The following is an 18,761-nucleotide window of genomic DNA, read 5'->3' on the forward strand; positions in this document are numbered from 1 at the left end:
ACCTGAAATGTCAGGCTGGGGGCACTTTGGTACGGAACATATTTATTGCCTCCGTGCGTGTGTGTCTGTATGTGAGGGCTAGTGTGCATGGACACGTCTGGAGCAGGCATATGGGGCTCTTTCACGGACCTCTAAGGGCAAAAGAATTTGCAGTGGCCAAGCACCCTGAAACCCCCAATAATGGAGCCTCAGCGGGCCCGAGTTCCAGCGGGAGAGTAGGCCCCCTCCTGTCTCCCCCTTTCCCTCACTTCCATCTTTGTGGACAATAAATCAATATGCACAAGTTCTGGAATGAGTGCTGGAGCCACATGGACCAGAGGTGGTTTATTCAGTGCACATGAGAGGAAGGGAGAAAGGGTGTGCCCACAGTGGAAAAGGCCCAGGAGCTCTCTAGTGCTGCCAGGGAACCTCTCTGAGCTCTGACCCACACCTCCCCAACCCCAGCCCCACCCCGTCTTCAGAGAGGGTTGTAGAGTCACTGGACCTGATAGGCCAGCTCCAAGGCAGGCAAGGATGAGACTCTAAACCAACTAGGCACAGTCCAGGGGTGGGAAGGCCAAGGATACTAACCCACGAGGCCCTACACAGCAATGGAGCCATCTCGGAAGTCCGTCCTCCCAATAAGGATGTTGACCACAACCGGGTGGCCATCTCGGCACTGCTTTTGAGCATCATGAAGCACCTCGACCACCTGATCTTCTTTCTCCCGTGAGAGCAGCAAGCCCTGGGCGCCAAGTCCTATGGCTGCCTTGTGATAATCTAAAAGGGGAAGTCAAGTCATGGTGGCAGGGACCCAGGCCACCATGCAGTCAACCCAGGAGAGGAACACATAAAACAGCTTCTCCCTCTCTCCACCCAAACCCAGCCTCTCACCAGTGTAAGCCAGGCCACAGGCCACATTGCTGCCCAGAGACGGCACCTGCTCCCGAGAAATCTGGGTCCAGCCAGCATCATTCCCGATCAAAGCAATCACTGGGATCTGCAGAGAAAGGATGAGGCCAGGCCATAGCCTTCAGCTTTAAGGCTAGCCAGAGGACAAAGACAGGGACAGGACCTTTGCCGGACAGAAGCAGCTCCCTCCCTAGCCCTGCTCACCCCTCATGACCACTCCCAGAACCCCAAGCTCTGAGCTTCCTTCAGGGCAGCTCGGTCACCTTGTGCCTGACGAAGGTATCAAATTCAATGAGGCTATAGCCAAAAGCTCCATCTCCAAACAGGCACCACACCTGAGCAGGAAACAAGGCTGGTTGAGTGGTTCACTGTTCAGAAAACAGTATACCGCCCCCAGCCTCCAGCATCCTCACTCACCTCGGCATCCGGCCGGCACAATTTGGCCCCAAGTGCAAATCCTGCACCAACGCCCAGAGTCCCAAAGGCCCCTAGGAAAACCAAGAGCAGGTGGGTGTAAAGGGGCCTGGACAATGCAAGCTGTCCCAGGCAGAGCAGCTGTCCCAAGCTGTCCCTCCTTACCAGGATCAAGCCAGCACAGGGGGCCACGGGGCTGCACCAGGTGGGCGGCAGTGCCCACAAAGTCCCCACCATCAACCACCAGAATTGAGTTGTCCGGCAGAGTTTCTTCCACCAGCTGCAGTACCCGCACTGGGTTCAGGTGCTGGGCTACAGGCATCAACCCCTTCTCCCTGCCATGGAGCAGTGCACGTCAGCAGGGCCAGCCACAAAGCCTTCCAGGAAACCACAACAATACCCCCGGTCCCGGTCCCCACCGAAAGGTCTGCTCCTTCTGCCGGTCAGCTTGCCGAAGCTCCTCTGTCCAGTCTGAGGCCCACGTCTGGCCCTTAAGGCCCTCCACCAGCTTCAACACAAAGGAGGCCACGTCTCCTAGGGAAGGAAGAGGATACAGCTGCAGGGAAGTGGCCTCCTGCCCTTCCAGCATCAGAGGCCCAGTGACAGCAGGAATCCAATGGCAACATTCCAGAAAGAGACAAGGAGGCAGACCAAGAATGTTCCTAGGGCAAAACAGGGAAAACACACCCCAGAATCTGCCAGAACCAGGTTAGGGCAGCCAAGGTGAGGCAGAGAGCAAGGCCAGAGAAATGAAGGTTTAGGAAGCACAATGTGGGTTAGAAACCCAAGCAGCTTTACTGCCTGCCTCCTCCTTCCCCCCCCCCCCCCCCCCCGCCCAGATCAGGCAGTGCTATCACTTCGGCCTCTAAAACACATCCCTCCAAACACCTCCATCAGCCAAGCATGTCTTTCTGACCCAGACATGCAGCATGCTTGTGAACTGACTGAGAAATGGGCCAGTGTTGTCCTTTTCATGTTGGTCTTAGAAATGATCCCATGGAAGCGCAGAGAAGCAGAATTTGTCCTCCCTGTCTGTGCCCACTCCAGGCCTCAGCCTTTCTGTCCTGGCCTGGTTGAATAAGCCCCTGGCCTCCACCTGCCCCCTCTGACTCACTGCCTACCAGCTACTACAGTGGACCTTCCCGAACACGAATGTAGCAATGCCACTTCTCTGCTTGACCCAAGAGGTCCGTGTAGTACCATCAATGTGTTTGGAATGATGGGCAAAGAAGAGCACATTAAGGCTATGGGAACAGACTGTAACAGGGATGGTATGGAAGGACAACAGAGGCCTCGGGGCCCAGGAGGGAGCTCTCTGTCCTCCAGGAAGCTGGCAGCATGGGAGGGTTTCCAACCAGGAGCACGATCACATGCACATTCCCAGGCCTTCCCTCTTACGCACGCCCCACTGTTTGTTCATCCAGAAGCACCCATCAGTCTGAGAGCCCATGTCTCTGGCTGACTGGGTGCCCCTATATGTGTTGGGGCGGAAGCGGGGGGGTCCCAGGAGCTCACCCTGCACAGCTTCCTGGGGCTTCCAGAACATGTCTGAGTTAAGCAACATCTCTTTCCGGTTACGGTTGACAATGATGATCTTGCTGCTGCGGCTAAGGACACGGCCATAAGACAGGCGGAAGTCACACACGGCTCCTGGAGTGGAGAACAGGGGTTCAGTGGCTGGACAGCCAGTATCCCACCACTTTACTTAATCCACCATAGCAGACTAAATGCAAAAGGGTCCCCATTCTTCCTTTCTCCCTATACCAGGACCGCCTGCAGCTGACTTCACAGCTCCCCACCCCTCGAATCTGTCCCCTGGCCAAGAGAGTGTGGCAGGTGAAGGCAAGCGTTCCTGAGACCAAGCTTCAAGAACTGTGGCTTCTGCTGCCTCTCTCTTAAAAACCTCACTCTCCTCTCCCTGCATGTTTCTCATCACACCAAGTGAACAAGCCCAGGCTGGCCCGCTGGAAGGTGAGAAAGCTGGAGGAAAAGGCAGGGAAGAGCAAAAGAACTCAATTAGCCAGCGGAGGCCATGGCAGCTTAATCTGTAGTCCACCAAGGCCAAGTATATGCAGCAGCCCAGCCCGATCAGCCCAGATGCCTTATTGCCTCTCCAACTACAGACTCATCAGTGAGCCCCATCAAAACCTGGAAAACTACCACCTAACCTCTAGGTGGACCTTAAGTAATGATAAGTTCATTTTAAGTCACTGAGTTTAGCAATGGTTACTACACAACAGCCAACTGAAACAACTATTCCATGTTGGACAGGAGTCCAAATACTTTGTATGAGAATGTACATGACATACAGGTTTACGCTACAGAAACCCCGTATAGGGGTGCCTGGGTGGCTCAGTGGGTTAAGCCGCTGCCTTCTGCTCAGGTCATGATCTCAGGGACCTGGGATCGAGTCCCGCATCAGGCTCTCTGCTCGGCGGGGAGCCTGCTTCCTCCTCTCTCTCTGCCTGCCTCTCTGTCTACTTGTGATCTCTGTCTGTCAAATAAAAAAAAAAAAAAAAAAAGAAACCCCGTATAAAGCACACAAATGCAAATGCTGAATATAAATACTGCAGGTACCCACTATCCACGCATTCTCCTTTGCACGAAGCTGAGCCTACAACACAGCTCCAACCTTGCCAGAGTTTACCTGGACTTGAAGTACACAGTTGTCCACACCCCTGGAAGGTGAAGGGGTGGGACCCAAGATAAGACGGTAGGTGGTTAGTAGGTTAGTGATTAGTAGGGCAGGGTGCCAGTAAGTACCTGACCAGGAGGGGCAGGGTCACAGAGGTGGGGGCAGTGGGCAGGGGGGCCTGGAGGGAAGGGAAGGGAAGAGAGCAGAGGCGGCCGAGGCCCACCTGCCAGAAGGACAACATCTGCTTTCTTCAGGGCAGCACTACGGTTCTGCCGGATGTATAGGGGGTGGTTGCGGCCCAGCAGTCCTCGTGCCATCCCTCCCAGGAAGCAGGGGATGCCAAGGGTCTCCACAGCAGCCCTGGGGATCCGGACAGAACAGAGGTGAGTGTAATGTCAAGGGTGTGCCCCACCCCACAAGGCATCAGGGGACCAGGGACCAGGTATATGATAGGAACGGCAGGGCTGAGCCTTCTCACCGAAGTCTTTCAGCAGGTATCGGGGGCAGCAGAGCCTGGCTTCCCAGCACAATAAGGGGCCTTTTGGCTCGGCTCAAGATTTCCATACAGCGCTGAACCTGGGAGAAGAGATGGGGCTCAAAGAGCCAACCGTGTGAGTCACCATCAGCCCCCAAGATCAAGGCCCCAATACGGACTCAAAGAAAGACCATCCTGCCAGGTGGGGTCCTCAGCCAGGGAAGAGAGGTGATTCACCTGCTGGGGGGATGCCTGGGGAATGTCCAGAGGCAGAGGGCCCTCAGGCCGAGGCTCCCAAGCTCCTGCAAAGAGGTTGGCCAGGTAATTCTCTAAGTACCTGCAAAGGTGAGAGCAAGAGCTGGTTACCAGAATCAGTGACCAGGGCTCCCAGAGCTAGAGGCGGCCAGGGTCTAGGAAGTGAGGCAGGCACAGGAGTGGACCGGCAACACTGTGGCAGAGGCACAAGCCAGTGGCCGAGTCTCCAGCAAGCCTGCTTCCCTCAGAAGCTTCTGGTGACTACCCAGCCAGACACAGACCCTCAGAAACAAGAGACACAGGCATGGAGCACCATGATCAGGGCCACAAACGGCTGCACGGACAGCCACATGCAGCTCCACCGCTTCCTAGCTGTGTGACCAGACAAGTGACTTAACCTTTCTGAGCTTCCTCCTCTGTAAAACGTAAGAGGGAATCTCCTTCCTAAGGTTCACTAGCTATCCATCCAAACTATAAAGCACTTGGTAAAACACTCAGTCAGTGAAGCTACTAATATCCCCAAGACTCAAGCTGCTTTCTCTGGCTTCTGACACCTCTGTATCCTTACTCGTTCGACCATCCATGTGGGCCTGTGCAGGACCTCAAGACAGAGAGATACCACCTGCCCAGCTCTGACCTCCCTGAGGAACACCCAGCCCAACCAAGAACAAGACACGTGGGCATTGGCAGAAAGCACAAAGAGCCTGAAACTTCTCTTTCTCTTTCAAGGAGAAACGGAGAATGAGAAGGAAACTACAGAGAATGAGAAGAGGCCAAGGAAGGAACTAACGCAAAAAGAAAAGGCAAAGGAAGAGCCAGGGGCCAAGTAGGGGCAGCCTAGGAGAGAGGAGGAGAATGGAGGGGCGCCTGGGTGGCTCAGTGGGCTAAGTGTCTGCCTTCAGCTCAGGTCATGATCCCAGGGTCCTACAATCGAGTCCTGCCTGGGGGGAGCCTGCTTCTCCCTCTCCCTCTGCTGCTCACCCTGGTTATGCTCTCTGTCAAGTAAATAAAATCTTTAAAGAGCATTTTAGGGGCGCCTGGGGGGCTCAGTCTTTAAGTATCTGCCTTTGGCTAAGGTCATAATTCCGGAGTCCTGGGATCAAGCCCGGAATCAGGCTCCTTGCTCGGTGGGAAGCCTGCTTCTCCCTCTTCCACTCTCCCTGCTTGTGTTCCCTCTTTCACTCACTGTCAAATAAATAAACTTAAAGAAAAAAAATTTTACAGGGCACCTGGGTGGCTCAGTGGGTTAAGCCTCTGCCTTTGGCTCAGGTCATGGTCTCGGTGTCCTGAGATCAAGTCCCACATCGGGCTCTCTGCTTGGCAAGGAACCTGCTTCTCTCTCTCTCTCTCTCTCTCTGCCTGCCTCTCTGCCTACTTGTGATCTCTATCAAATAAATAAAATCTTTTTAAAATTTTTTTAATTTAGAAAAGAAAAAAAGAATGGGGCGCCTGGGTGGCTCAGTGTGTTAAAGCCTCTGCCTTTGGCTCAAGTCACAATCCCAGGGTCCTGGGATGGAGCCCCGCATGGGGCTCTCTGCTCAGTGGGGAGCCTGCTTCCTCCCTCTCTCTCTGCCTGCCTCTCTGCCTACTTGTGATCTCTGTCAAATAAATAAATAAAATCTTAAGATGAAAAAAAAAAGAGAAGAAAAAAAGAAGTGAATGGGGGGAGGGAAGGGGAGGAGCCAGGGAACAAACAGGCTGCTGTCACAGCCACAGAATAAATCTGCTAAACTTGAGCCTACCCGTCAGGGTCACCAGACAGGGTCACCAGCTACTTCCTATGTGTTCAGAACCCCTGAATCCCCCTCTGTACTTGTGGTTCCATAACCATGTTGGAGAAAGGATGGGAGATACCTTGCCTCACACCTGACAGGGACACTGGACTCCCAACAGTATCCTTATTTAAGACAGTAACAGTTAGTTATTCACTGCCGCATTTTATACTCTCAAAATGACCTCGTTTCATTCTCCACAGAATCTTAGTCTAGAGAGAAAAACAGGCAATGCTTTCCATTTCACAGATAAGGAAGGTGAAGTCGGGAAAGGTTAAATGATTACGCTGTCCACCTCAAACTTCACCCTCTGTTAACTGTATCTTAGTTAAACTGTGGGAAAAAAGAAAGGCTTAACCATTTGCTTAAGGTGAACACAGCTCGTTAGTGGTGGTCCTGGGATTTGAACCCCTCTCTCTGGACTCACTTCATTCATTACAGACAGCACATAGCTCTGTGGACAAGGCCCTGAGCGATCCTCGAGGCTGAATTGTCGTGTGCCATGAGCAAGCTGGATGACTTCATGCCAGTCATTTGGCCCCCTTGGGTCCCAGTTACCGAACCTATGAAATGCGCATAATAATACCTTGCCATCTTGACTCAGGGTTGTTATAAAAGCCATATGCATGAAACCACTACTCCCTGAGCTGGCCCTCAGGTGCTGTCTCTCCAGGGGTTAGTGGCCTATCAGTCTTGTTCGCGCCTGTCCTGCGAGGTACGTGGCACTGAGTGTGGTCGCAGGGGAACAGAAGGTGGAAGGGCAAACACGGGCAAAGGGGGGGACAGAGGGGAAGGAGGACAATCGACTCTCTCCCGTGCAGTTTCAGCCAGGCCCATTTCAGTGGAGACCAAAAACCAACGCCTTTCCCATTCCTCTGCCTGGGCTATGGCCCTACCTAGAACCCTTTTCTATCCTCTCAACTGAAAGAAGCCCCCCTCAAGCTTGTAGCTCTTCTAGAAAAACCTTTAAGTGTCTCCCTTATCCTGGCCAGATGGAGGTCTAAGCACTCACATGTGATCCACTCACATGTCTCTGTATCCCACCGCCACCACCCAGATCCAGGCCACCATGCCTCTAGTCCCAAGGTCCACCACACCTCCTCCCTGGCTTCCCAGCTTGCACCCAACCCCACAGTCCATTTTCCTACTCAGGGTATCCTATACCTCTGCTTAAGGCCCTGTAATGCTTCTCAATGGAACTCAAAAAAAAAAAAAAAAAAAAAAAAAAAAGCCAGGTCCTCCAATGGCCGCTGCTGGCGGTTCCGAGCTCAGCCCCTGCCCTCTTTGCTCACCTGCTGCTGTCACATAGGTTACCTTGCTTTCCTAACCCACCAAATTTGCTCCTGCCTCAGGACTTTTGCATTTGTAGTCCCTCTACCTAGAATGCTCTTCCCATGGCTGCCCTTCCCCCACTCAATTGATATGCAAGCCCATGAATGAGTCAAAGGAGGGACAGATGCTGGCAGAAGTTACAAAGGAGGGCAAGGGGCTGGAGAGAGCATGGTGGGAGTGGGGCTGCTCACCAGGTGACCACTCGACCCATGAAGCCCTTGGGCGGCTTGGCTGGCACCATCTCCTTCTGGACCATGTAGTAGGGGTACAGCACATCGATGGGCAGCTCCACAAACACTGGGCCTGCAGAGGGGCAGGGAGGATACTGAGCCTGCCACGCCTCCCTAGACCCAAGCCTTAGGGCCTGAACACTGCCCAGCACCCTCCACCTACCTGGGGTGCCCGACTGGGCAGCAGCTATCGCAGCCCTCAGAGTGGGCACAATGTCTCGCACCCTCCGCACAGAAGCACAAAACTTGCACAGTGGCCTAAACAGGGACATCTGATCAATGGCCTGGAGTGCACCCCGGTTCTGGTGGAAACAGAGGTGTCCAGAGAGTCAACACATGAGCCCTTTGAGGCTCCCTGGGGCCCCCACCACCCACCAAGGACAAGGCACCTGTAGGAGTGTGCTGGCAGCCCCACCCAGAAGCAGGACTGGGGACTGAGCTATCTGGGCATTCTTCATTGCAGTCACCGTGTTGGTGAGGCCCGGGCCTGCTGTCACTGCAGCCACACCCACCGTCCCTGAAACACAGAATCCATTGCAGCTGTGCCCACCGGCCTGGCCACCTCTGAAAAAAACTCTGCCCCTCGAAGACCTCCCCCATCCCATTCTCCCCAGCCCTTAGTCCTCTCTGCTCTGCCCTCACCAGTCAGGCGGGCCACGGCATCGGCAGCAAAGACGGCTGTGACTTCGTGGCGAGTGTCCACCACACGGATGCCCATCTTCTCACAGGCCACCAGCAGCGGGGAAATGTGCCCACCGACCAGTGTGAAGAGGAAGCGCACGCCATGGGCCCTCAGCACAGCTGCCACGTTCTCCCCGCCATGCTGAATGCTTGCCTTGTCCACCTGGGCCCCGGAAAGGAAGCACAAGATTATCAAGGACCGGCAAGGGCACTAGGGCACATAGGGAGAAGGCAATCTGGCTCCCCCAAGAAGGAGGGCAGGACAGTCAGGGGAACTTGGATGTTGGTTAGGCACCTATAATACCATATGCCAGGCCCAGAGAAAGGCACGTTATCCTATCAGATCCTCTGGTGATTATATCCTTTTGCAGCTAGGAAGACCAAGCCTTGCCCCAGCAATAGTCCAAGTCCCATAGAACGCATGCTCTTAAGCGCTCTCTGTTACATTGCCTGTCTTGAGGGGAGTGGGGCAATGAGGGTGACAGGAGAGGGGAAAATGGATCCCAAGAACCCAAAGCAGTTTGGCCAGGGGCTATCTGCTGAGATTCCAGAACTGCCTGCCCTCCAGGGCCTGGCAGCCTGACTGCTAATTCCAGCCTGCTAGACTTCCTCCCACTCACAGGGCAAGCCCAGTTGGCAGGCCCAGCTGGCCTGCTGCTAGCCACCCGGAGTAGCCTGCTGTCAGAGATCATGCCTGAGGCTTCCCAGACCCAGCTTCCTCACAGCCAGGCACAACAGAGGCCTCTGCCTTAAACCTCCACAAATCCTCAAGACTAGCAGCCTTGCTCCTATTGCTCCTGGTGAAGAAAGGAAGGATTGGGGAAGGAGTGCGGGGAAGGGGTAGATTCCTGAGGGGAGGAACCAAGAGTGAGGTCTGTGGGGTCAATTCTTCCCAAAAAGATCAATTATGGCAAGTTATCCCACAAAATGTCTTGAGCTTATTTCCTCTTGTGCAACATGAGGGCAGAAACAAAAAAACTATTCAGGGTCGTGTTGAGAGGTACATGACAACTGTCACAGCCCCCTCGGGTGCCTGCCTTTGGCCCACTCTGACCGCACAGGATTCAGGAAGCAGTGCTCTGTGAAAAGGGCTCGGGGCCGCTGGGGAAGGAGTGGGCCGAGCGCTGAGCCAATGCACAGATACTCCAGATTCTCTCTTGCTAGAGGCAAAGTCCAGGGCCTCGTCTGCAACCTGGCAATGGGGACAGGGAAGTGGATAGAATTTCCCGACCGAACCCCCTAAATTAGTTGGGATTCACTTTCTCCGCCTGCAAAATATGTGAGCTAGAGGGAGTGCCAGGCGCTCGTTCCTTCTTTGCCTTCCCCCAGCCCGCCTCTGATCTGTGCCCCCGCACCTTGTGCATCAACTGGTAGAAGAGCCCCAGGCGGTGCGCGGCGCCCAGCAGAGCGGCCACTAGCGTCCCGCAGGCCAAGAACAGGAATGAGGGGAAGAAGTTCCCTGCAGGGGCGGCGGCCGCGAGGGTCTCCATGACACCGCACCTGAAAGAGAAAGGACAGAGCCAGCCTCTAGACGCAGAGATCCTTTGCGGAAGAAAGTAGGCCCCCTCCCACACGGATACCGGGCCACACCTCCCCCACCCCTCGTTTCGGCGCGGACACGCCCCTTACGCCGCACGTCTCTGGACGAAGCCACGCCCCCCGGAGGACCAGGCCCCGCCTCTCGGGGGAGGCCACGCCTCCTGCGGCGACAGACGCTCCCTTTACGTCTCCTCCACCACCACCACCACTGAAACTAGACCGCCACACGTCAATACGGCCAGAACGACCTCAAGATAGTTTTTAACACTCACCGGCTTCTCAACGAATTGGCGGGGAGCCCCGCCTCTCTTTTACACCTGGATCCGAATCTCAGCCCTAAAGGTGAGCCCGCCCACCCCGCGTCTACGTCACCTAGGACGAGGCCACGCCCCCAAGCTCGCGAGTGAGCCCCTCTCCTGAAACCAGATCTCTACCCACTGCGAGCTCCGGAACTCGACCCCACACCCCAAGCCCGGGGTCGAGGTCGGATCGCATCAGAAGACTTTTCCTACCCCCGGGGCACTTTGGCCTTCACCTGCAGGAAACGGCCCTGAAGGGCGGGGGAATTCGGCGCCCTTCATGTCACGTGACCTAGGAGCGCGGCCTGGGGTCGGAGAGCTGGGGAGCTGGGCCGGGAGCTGGGGCCGCGCCCCTTTCTCTCACAAGGGGAGTGCGGTGAGAAATTCTTGGCGGTTCCCTGTAGTCCGGCCCGGCGCGCGTGCGCAGAGCCGTAACCACGCCCTGGGACACAAGCACCGCCTATAAGGACTCTGGTCTTCCTGGCGGCGCGCGCACAGGCCCCGCCTTCCCCCGCCTCTCATTGGCTCTCACTTCAAGCCTATCACTTTTCTTTACAAGAGGCCACGCCCCTTGGCAGCTGGTCTAAGCCGAGGCCCGTGGAGCCGACTTTCCGCGGCCTTTCGTTGGCCCCACATTTCAGCCTGTAGTCCTCTGGCTTTCCGAGCCCGCCGGCTTTCCCACCAGCCGTGCCGAATGCCCCGTCAGATTAGCCGGACTTGGACGTCACAGGCCGCTCCCCAGAATCCACCACCACCCGGGCCCACGTCCCAAGCAAGCTCGGCTCCCAGCTCTTGCACAGACCCCGCCTCCCATCTTACGTAACCCTGCAAAGGCGGAGGCCCGCCCCCTCGCTCGTAGGCCGGCCTCTGTTCAACAACAGAGGCCGCCTTCTTTCCCGACTTTCGGGTTTCTCAATGCAGAGTTCAGAATGCGTGGGAGTAGAGTGCCGGGGAGGAGACGTTCGGTAGCACCAGGGACCTGCTTCCAGCCGTCCGACCTTTGGAAAATGATCCCCATCAGCAAAGGGGAAATAATTCTAGTATTAAGTACCCTACTACCTTCCAAAATGAATCTTCACATTTTAGCAGTGGCTCCCATCCCTCGTCAACTTCTGGAATTTCCCGCTGAGTATTCCACCCCATTATTAATTTTATCTAATGTTGAATCTTCCTACTTTTCATTTCACCCATTTAAAAAAAGAAAAGAAAACTCCGTTTGCCCCACATTTTTCACCTATCACTGTCCTTTTGCACCTCTTTTTAGCGAAATTCCTCCAATGACTTGTCTTTACTTACTCTCATGAGCCCTTCTATTCCCTCTTGAACCCACTCCAAAGAGTCTCTCCCCGCCACTTTATGAAATCTGTTAGGAGTATTCCAACAGTCTCTAAAACCGGTTCCTCTCCTTTCTATCTTATCTACCAGCTCAACCCCACTTTCCCTTCCTATAATTAAAAGGATAAAACTTCCTAGAAAGGTCTTCTAGGTCCAATTAAATTTCCAAAACCAATAATGAAATAGTGACCATTACTTTTCATTAAGCACTTATTACATATGAGGGACTGTTCCATAGACTCTTCACATCAACTCATGTAATTCTCACAATAGCCCTGTAAGGTAGTTTATATTATTAATATCCTTGTTTACAGATGAGGAAACAGGAGCACAGAGAGGTTAAGGAACTTGCTCAAGGTCACACAGCTTGTAAGTGAAAGAGGCACAATGTGAACTCAAGCAATGCTGCTCTCAGTCTGGGAGAACAGGTACGGTGCTTCAACCACATGGCTTCCCCATGCCTGTCACAGGATGTAACATTTGGGGCCCACCCAGACACCCTCCACTTAACACTGGATTTTATTCTGAGTTGGAAAGAGGAGAAGATTTTGAACAGCCTAAGTCACACAAAACCTGCACACAATTATTCATACGGGCTTAATCTGTAACAGCCAAAAACTGGAAAAACCAAATGTTTCTTGTGAAAATCAGTAAAAGGAAACCTCATTTAAAATGGAGTTGGGGGATGCCTGGGTGGCTCAGTCACTTAAGCGGCTGCCTTTGGCTCGGGTCATGATCCCAGGATCCTGGAATCGAGTCCCACATCAGGCTCCTTGCTCAGCAGAGTCTGCTTCTCTCTCTCCCTCTGCCTGCTACTCTGCCTGCTTGTGCTCTCTCTCTCTTTCTCTCTGTGTCAAATAAATAGAATCTTTTAAAAATAAATAAAATAAAATAAAATCGAGTTGGGAGGCTAGAAGGGAAGCTCACATGCCCTGCCACTCTTCATCAACTGTAAACCTCAGGAAGAGACCTACCTCGCAAGTCTGGAGAATAGATACTATTGTACTACTCCAGCAGGAGAAAGAAAGGTTTTTCCTCCTCCCCCAGCAACAGCCCAGCTAATGAAGGACTGTGACAGCTCAGCCAATGAAAAGTCACTATTCTTGGAACTCCCAGTTTACTCTAATGAGCTTTTGGTTTACAACAGCTCCTTTCAAACCTCCCTTTTCCTTTATAAAAAAATATACCTTGCCTGTGTTCCCCAGATTTGCATTCAGTTTTGTTGTAGCTTGTGTATCCTGAATTGTAATTTTCTGCTATCCCTGAATAAGCCCAATTTTGTTGATTAATAAATGATGGTTTTATCTTTAAGGTTAATGCCCTCGATAGGTGAATGGCTAAACAAGCGGTGGTCCATTCCGATCATGGAACACTATTCAGCAATAGGAAGAAAAAGTATTGAAACACACAACTTGGATGAATCTCAAAGTAATTGTGCTCAGAGAACAGATTGTGGTTGCCAGAAGCCAGGGTGGGAGGAAAGAATGGGAGGGAAACTGATCCAAGTTACAGACATCCAGTTAAAAGATAAGTAAGTCCTGGGACTGTAATGGACAGCTTGGAAAACACAGTTAACAGTAGTGTATTGTAGATTGGGAAGTTGCTAAGAGAGTAGGTCTTAAAAGTTCTTGTCATAAGAAAAAAATTGTAACGATGTGAAGAGTTGGACGTCAACTTATTATAGTCACCATTTTGCAATATACATGTATATCAAACCATTGGTTGTATACCTTAAAGTACAATGTTATATGTCGATTATACTTCAGTAAAACTGGTGGTAGGGGAGGCAAGAAAGGCCAGAACTACAAACATAAGTCATAATTTAAATTATGTTTCTTTCTAGCAAAGGTCTGTGAGATTATATGTTGCATATCTTATTATTCCTAGACAGACTCTTGAGTTCTATTTGAATGTTCTAGCCCTTTACCTTTTGATGAAATCAATGATATTTTTGGTGAAATAGTTTTAAAGAATAAAGATTTATAAATTATACATTGGATTAATATATCAGATATCAGCATTCCTTATGCTGGTGTCATATAATCCTGACTATTTAAAATTATTTTAATCTCCAGAAACATTTAATATTCTGTGTTGAATGGAGTGCCATCTCTGTAATAGAGAAATAAGATATTATTTAAAAGGTTTATTTTAAATATCACTTATTCTTTAATTTTAGAAAGACTGTTAACTCACAAATCAAATTGTGCTGAACATTAAAAAGTGTGACAGAAATAGATTATCCTAAGCGAAGAAATTCTAAGTTTCAGGCATTTCAAAAATTTAAATTTTAGCCTGGGCAAATTATTTTTACTTGTTGAAAGATGTAAGCAAAAAGAAGAACTTGCCTACTTTTAGGAAAAAATAAGTCAACAAATAAACCAAGTAAGTATATTTGATAAGTTTGAAGTTACCATTCTTTTTTCTTTTTAGAGTATCTAATTCACTAAGCAGTGTAATTAAGACAGAATGAGACTCTGCAAAAATTTTTATTTTCACTTAGAGATGAGAATATTGGTGACAGTGCCAAACTAAATCTAAGTCAAAGCAAAGCAAGAAGAAACAACCAACACTGTGTTAAGTTCTTAGAGACTACTGTTAATCTTAGGAAACAAACTAAGGATTGCTGGACGGGAGGGGAGTGTGTGGATGGGGTAATGGAGTGATGAGCGTTGGGGAGAGTATGTGTTGTAATGAACACTGGGTATTGTAGAAGACTGATAAATCACAGGCCTGTACTCCTGAAACAAATAATACATTATATGTTAATTTAAAAATATGTATACACTGGGGAAAAAAGAACAAGGGGAAGAAATGGGGTGGGGTGGTATTCTCTATCCACAAGGCATGCACACACCCAGAGAATGATGCTGAGTGAAAGAAGCCGGTCTTAAAGGGTTACATACTGAATGATTCCATCAGTATTATATTCTCCAAGTATAAAACTAGATCAGCAGTTGCTAGAGGATAGGGAAGGATGTGATTATAAAGGGGGTAGGACTAGATAGTTTTCTGAGGTGATGTTCTGTATCTGGGTTATAGTGGTGGTGGCATGGGTTAAAATTCATTGAATTGGGCACTTTTTAAAAATCTGTTTTAATGTACGATATTTTTAAATTTGGGGCCCCTGGGTGGCTCGGTCAGTTGAGTGTCCAACTTTTGGTTTTGGCTCGGGTCATGATCTTGGGGTCAGAGACCCAGCCGCACATCGGGCTCCTCACTCAGCTCAGAGTCCGCTGGAGATTCTCGCCCCCTGCCCCTCCTCAACTCTTTCTCTAAAAATAAAAGTTTTTTTTAAATATTAGTAAATAACTGTTGGTGGGAATGCAAGTTGATACAGCCACTTTGGAGAACAGTGTGGAGATTCCTCAAGAAATTAAAAATAGAGCTTCCCTATGACCCTGCAATTGTACTACTGGGAATTTACCACAAAGATACAGATGGAGTGAAAAGAAGGGCCATCTGTACCCCAGTGTTTATAGCAGCAATGGCCACGGTCACCAAACTGTGGAAAGAACCAAGATGCCCTTCAACGGACGAATGTATAAGGAAGATGTGGTCCATATACACTACGGAGTATTATGCCTCCATCAGAAAGTATGAATACCCAACTTTTGTAGCAACATGGATGGGACTGGAAGAGATTATGCTGAGTGAAATAAGTCAAGCAGAGTCAGTTATCATATGGTTTCACTTATTTGTGGAGCATAACAAATATCATGGAGGACAAGGGGAATTAGAGAGGAGAAGGGAGTTGAGGGAAATTGGAAGGGGAGGTGAACCAGGAGAGACTATGGACTCTGAAAAGCAACCTGAGGGTTTTGAAGGGGCGGGGCGGTGGAGGTTGGGGGAGCCAGGTGGTGGGTATTAAGGAGGGCCCGTATTGCATGGAGCACAGGGTGTGGTGCCAAAACAATGAATACTGCTATGCTGAAAAGATATAAAAATAATTATATATATATATATATATATATATATATATATACACACACATATATGTAAATATAGGTGCTTGGGTGGCTCAGCGGGATAAGCCTCTGCATTCAATGCAGGTCATGATCTCGGGGTACATCCAGCCCCACATCAGGCTCTCTGCACAGCAGGGAGTCTGTTTCCCACCCCCACCTGCCTCTCTGCCTACCTGTGATCTCTGTCAAATAAATTTTAAAATCATTAAATATATATATGTAAATAAATTATACATATAATCTCATACATGTGTGTTTAGGTAGATATTCTACATACACAATGTAAATAATTTTTTAAAGATACACTAACAGAAATAAGTCAGACTGAGAAAGACAAATACCATCTGATTTCGCTTATATATGGAATATAAAAAACAAACAAGAATAAACAAAAAGTAGAATGAGACCTATAAACAAACCAATAGTTGATAGAGAGAAAGGGGACAGGAGGATGGGCAAAATGCGTGAAGGTGACTAGGAGGTACAGGTGTTCAGTTATGGAATGAATAAACCACAAGACTAAAAGGTACAATATAGGAAATAAGTCAATAGTATTGTAATATTGTTGTCCAATGACCGATGGTAGCTACATGGGCTGTGAGGAGAGCATAAGGTATAGCGATATGGAATACTTTGTTGTACACCTGAAACTAATATAATACTGTGTGCCATACTCAAATTTTAAAAATGTAAAAAATAGGGGCATCTGGGTGGCTCAGTCGTTAAGCATCTGCCTTCAGCTCATGATCCTAGGGTCTTGGGATTGAGTCCTGCATTAGACTCCCTGCTCAGTGGGGAGCCTGCTTCTCCCTCTCCCACTCCCCCAGTTTGTGTTCCCTCTCTCACTGTTTCCCTCTCTCTCAAATAAATAAATAAAATCTTTATTAATGTAATAACTAGATAAAAGATCCACTAGCATCAAACCGAATTTTTTCCTTGCAGTAATCAGTAGCCTTGAGAGAGAATTAGGAAAAGGAATGCATTTCTGCCTCGGTAATGCCAAGTTTTCTTTCTTCCTGCCATCCTCAGGAAATGCTACTCCTCTGTGCTCCACATTTTGGGAAACAGTGACCTTGCCAGACCTTCATATCCTCACCAAGCCTCATATTTATGAGCTCCAGAGACAGCATAGGGTCTGAAAATGTCCAAGAGAGAAGAGATCATCAGAGTCAATTCCTCCATTCAATGACCTCTGAGTCACAGAGAAGGGGAGGGATCTTCCCATGCCCCCAAGAGTGGTTCAGAGAGAAACTAGCACCTAGATCTCCAGGTTCTGGTTGAGTGGATAGTGTTTCTAAGTGCTCACACAGCCTTTGAGAGAGAGGGAGCACAAGGTGCCCAGAGCTCCTTGGAAACTGATGGAAGCCCCCAAGCCTTGCTTGCACCTGCTTGGACCAGAGGCGGCAGCACTGGGTCCTGCAGTCCTCCTCAGGACCTGGAAGCCCTCCCTGGCCCCCTGCCTGCACTGAGTTCCTCATAAGGACCGGCGAGCCTTCACTTCCATCCTCCATAGCAGAGAAATGAAAGCCAGTCGGTCCTCAAACAGAAAAATATATGAATGAATGAATGAATAAGAATTCCACAAAAACTGCAAAAACAGGCTCGCTTCCCACATACTGCAGACTCAGTCCCAGACCACCATGATAAAGTAAGCGAAATGCATTTTTTGGTTTCCCAGGGCATATAGAAATGATGTTACACAATACTGTAGTCTAGTGCGTGTGCAACACCATCGTGCCTGAAATAGCCATGGACATACCTTAATGTAAAAGTACTTGATTGCTAAAAAATGCCAACCAGCATTGGGTTTTCAGTAAGTTGTCATCTTTTTCTTTTTTTTTTTATAATGATTTTATTTATTTATTTGAGAGAGAGAGAGCGAGCATGAGAGGAGAGAGATCAGCAGGAGAAGCGGACTCCCTGCCGAGCAGGGAGTCTGATGTGGGACTCGATCCCAGGACTCCAGGATCATGGAGTCGAAGGCAGTTGCTTAACCAACTGAGCCACCCAGGCACCCCTCGTCATCTTTTTCTTGATGGAAAGTCCTGCCTCCATGGTGATGGCTGCTGACCGATGGCCAGCCACGACTCGGGTGGCTATGGCAGTTTCTTAAAATAAGGCCACAGGGAAGTTTGCCTCATCCATTGGCTCTGCCTTTCACAGACCATTTCTCTGTAGCATGCAATGCTGTTTGTTAGCATTTGAAACACAGTAGGACTTCTTTCAAAATGGGTTTTCATCCTCTCAAGTGCTGCCACTGCTTTATCAGCTCGTTTTCAATAATACTCTCCACCCTTTGTGGTCATTTCAAGTCTTCACGGCATCTTCACCACAACTACATTCCAGCTCAGGAAACCATGCTTTGTGCTCATCCATTAGAAGTAACTCCTCAACTGTTCAAGTTTCAGCATCAGGTTGGAGCAATTCAGTCCCATTCTCAGGCTCCACTTCTGATTCAAGCTCTTTGGCTGTTTCCATCACACCTGCGGTTACTTCCTCCACCGACGTCTTGAACCCTCAGTCATCCATGAGGGTTGGAATCCACAGCTTCCAGACTCCTGTTCATGTTCATATTTTGACCTCTTCCCATGAGCCACAGATGTTTTTAATGGCATCTACAATGGTAAACCCTTTCCAGAAGCTTTTCAGTTTATTTTGCCCAGATGCATCAGAGGACTCACTGTCTGTGGCAGCTGTAGTCTTTTAAAAATGTATTTCTTAAAGAATAAGCTCAAAAGTAAAAATGACTAGGGCACCTGGGTGGCACAGTCGTTAAACATGTCCACTCAGGTGGTGATCTCAGGGTCATGAGATCCAGTTCCGCGTTGGGCCCTGCACTCAACCTGAAGTCGGCTTGTCCTGCTCCTCTGCTCCTCTGCACCCTTTCTCTCTCTCTTTCTCTCCCTCAAATAAATAAATAAATAAATATTTTAAA

At 49.9% G+C, this 18,761-nt stretch overlaps 1 protein-coding gene and 1 long non-coding RNA gene across 5 annotated transcripts; one reads left to right on the top strand and one right to left on the bottom strand.

Moving 5' to 3' along the window:
• Positions 1-292: 292 nt before the first annotated feature.
• ILVBL (ilvB acetolactate synthase like) lies at positions 293-10,958 on the bottom strand. 4 transcript variants are annotated; one of them, XM_059389260.1, is made up of 16 exons: positions 10,497-10,629; positions 10,041-10,185; positions 8,647-8,848; positions 8,394-8,521; positions 8,168-8,306; positions 7,966-8,077; positions 4,653-4,752; positions 4,419-4,516; positions 4,164-4,300; positions 2,821-2,955; positions 1,725-1,839; positions 1,471-1,640; positions 1,309-1,379; positions 1,155-1,226; positions 874-979; positions 293-759 (listed from the first exon to the last, which is right to left on the bottom strand). In XM_059389260.1, the coding sequence occupies exons 2-16, from the start codon at positions 10,173-10,175 to the stop codon at positions 581-583; spliced, it is 1,899 nt and encodes a 632-aa protein (XP_059245243.1). In that variant the 5' UTR covers positions 10,176-10,185; positions 10,497-10,629; the 3' UTR covers positions 293-580. The 4 variants fall into 4 exon arrangements, with proteins under 4 accessions (XP_059245243.1, XP_059245242.1, XP_059245241.1 ...); XM_059389259.1 differs by lacking the exon at positions 10,497-10,629 and adding an exon at positions 10,760-10,958 and having other exon boundaries at positions 7,966-8,306; XM_059389258.1 differs by having other exon boundaries at positions 7,966-8,306; positions 10,497-10,744.
• LOC132011105 (uncharacterized) lies at positions 10,481-14,242 on the top strand. The gene is made up of 3 exons (XR_009402331.1): positions 10,481-10,566; positions 12,173-12,286; positions 13,171-14,242. It is a non-coding gene; the product is annotated as an uncharacterized LOC132011105 (long non-coding RNA).
• Positions 14,243-18,761: the final 4,519 nt, after the last annotated feature.

The sequence above is a fragment of the Mustela nigripes genome, chromosome 2, assembly GCF_022355385.1.
Source record: "Mustela nigripes isolate SB6536 chromosome 2, MUSNIG.SB6536, whole genome shotgun sequence".
Taxonomy (NCBI): domain Eukaryota; kingdom Metazoa; phylum Chordata; class Mammalia; order Carnivora; family Mustelidae; genus Mustela; species Mustela nigripes.

Bases quoted from the DNA above. Each gene is read 5' to 3' on its own strand.
- ILVBL (XM_059389259.1), bottom strand. From the start codon at position 10,175: ATGGAGACCCTCGCGGCCGCCGCCCCTGCAGGGAACTTCTTCCCCTCA. The intron at 1,840-2,820 runs GTGAGCTCCTGG...TTCCTTCCCTAG, and splicing joins GCCCCAGGAAGCTGTGCAGG to GAGACGTGGCCTCCTTTGTG. The intron at 980-1,154 runs GTGACCGAGCTG...CTTTCTCTGCAG, and splicing joins ATACCTTCGTCAGGCACAAG to ATCCCAGTGATTGCTTTGAT.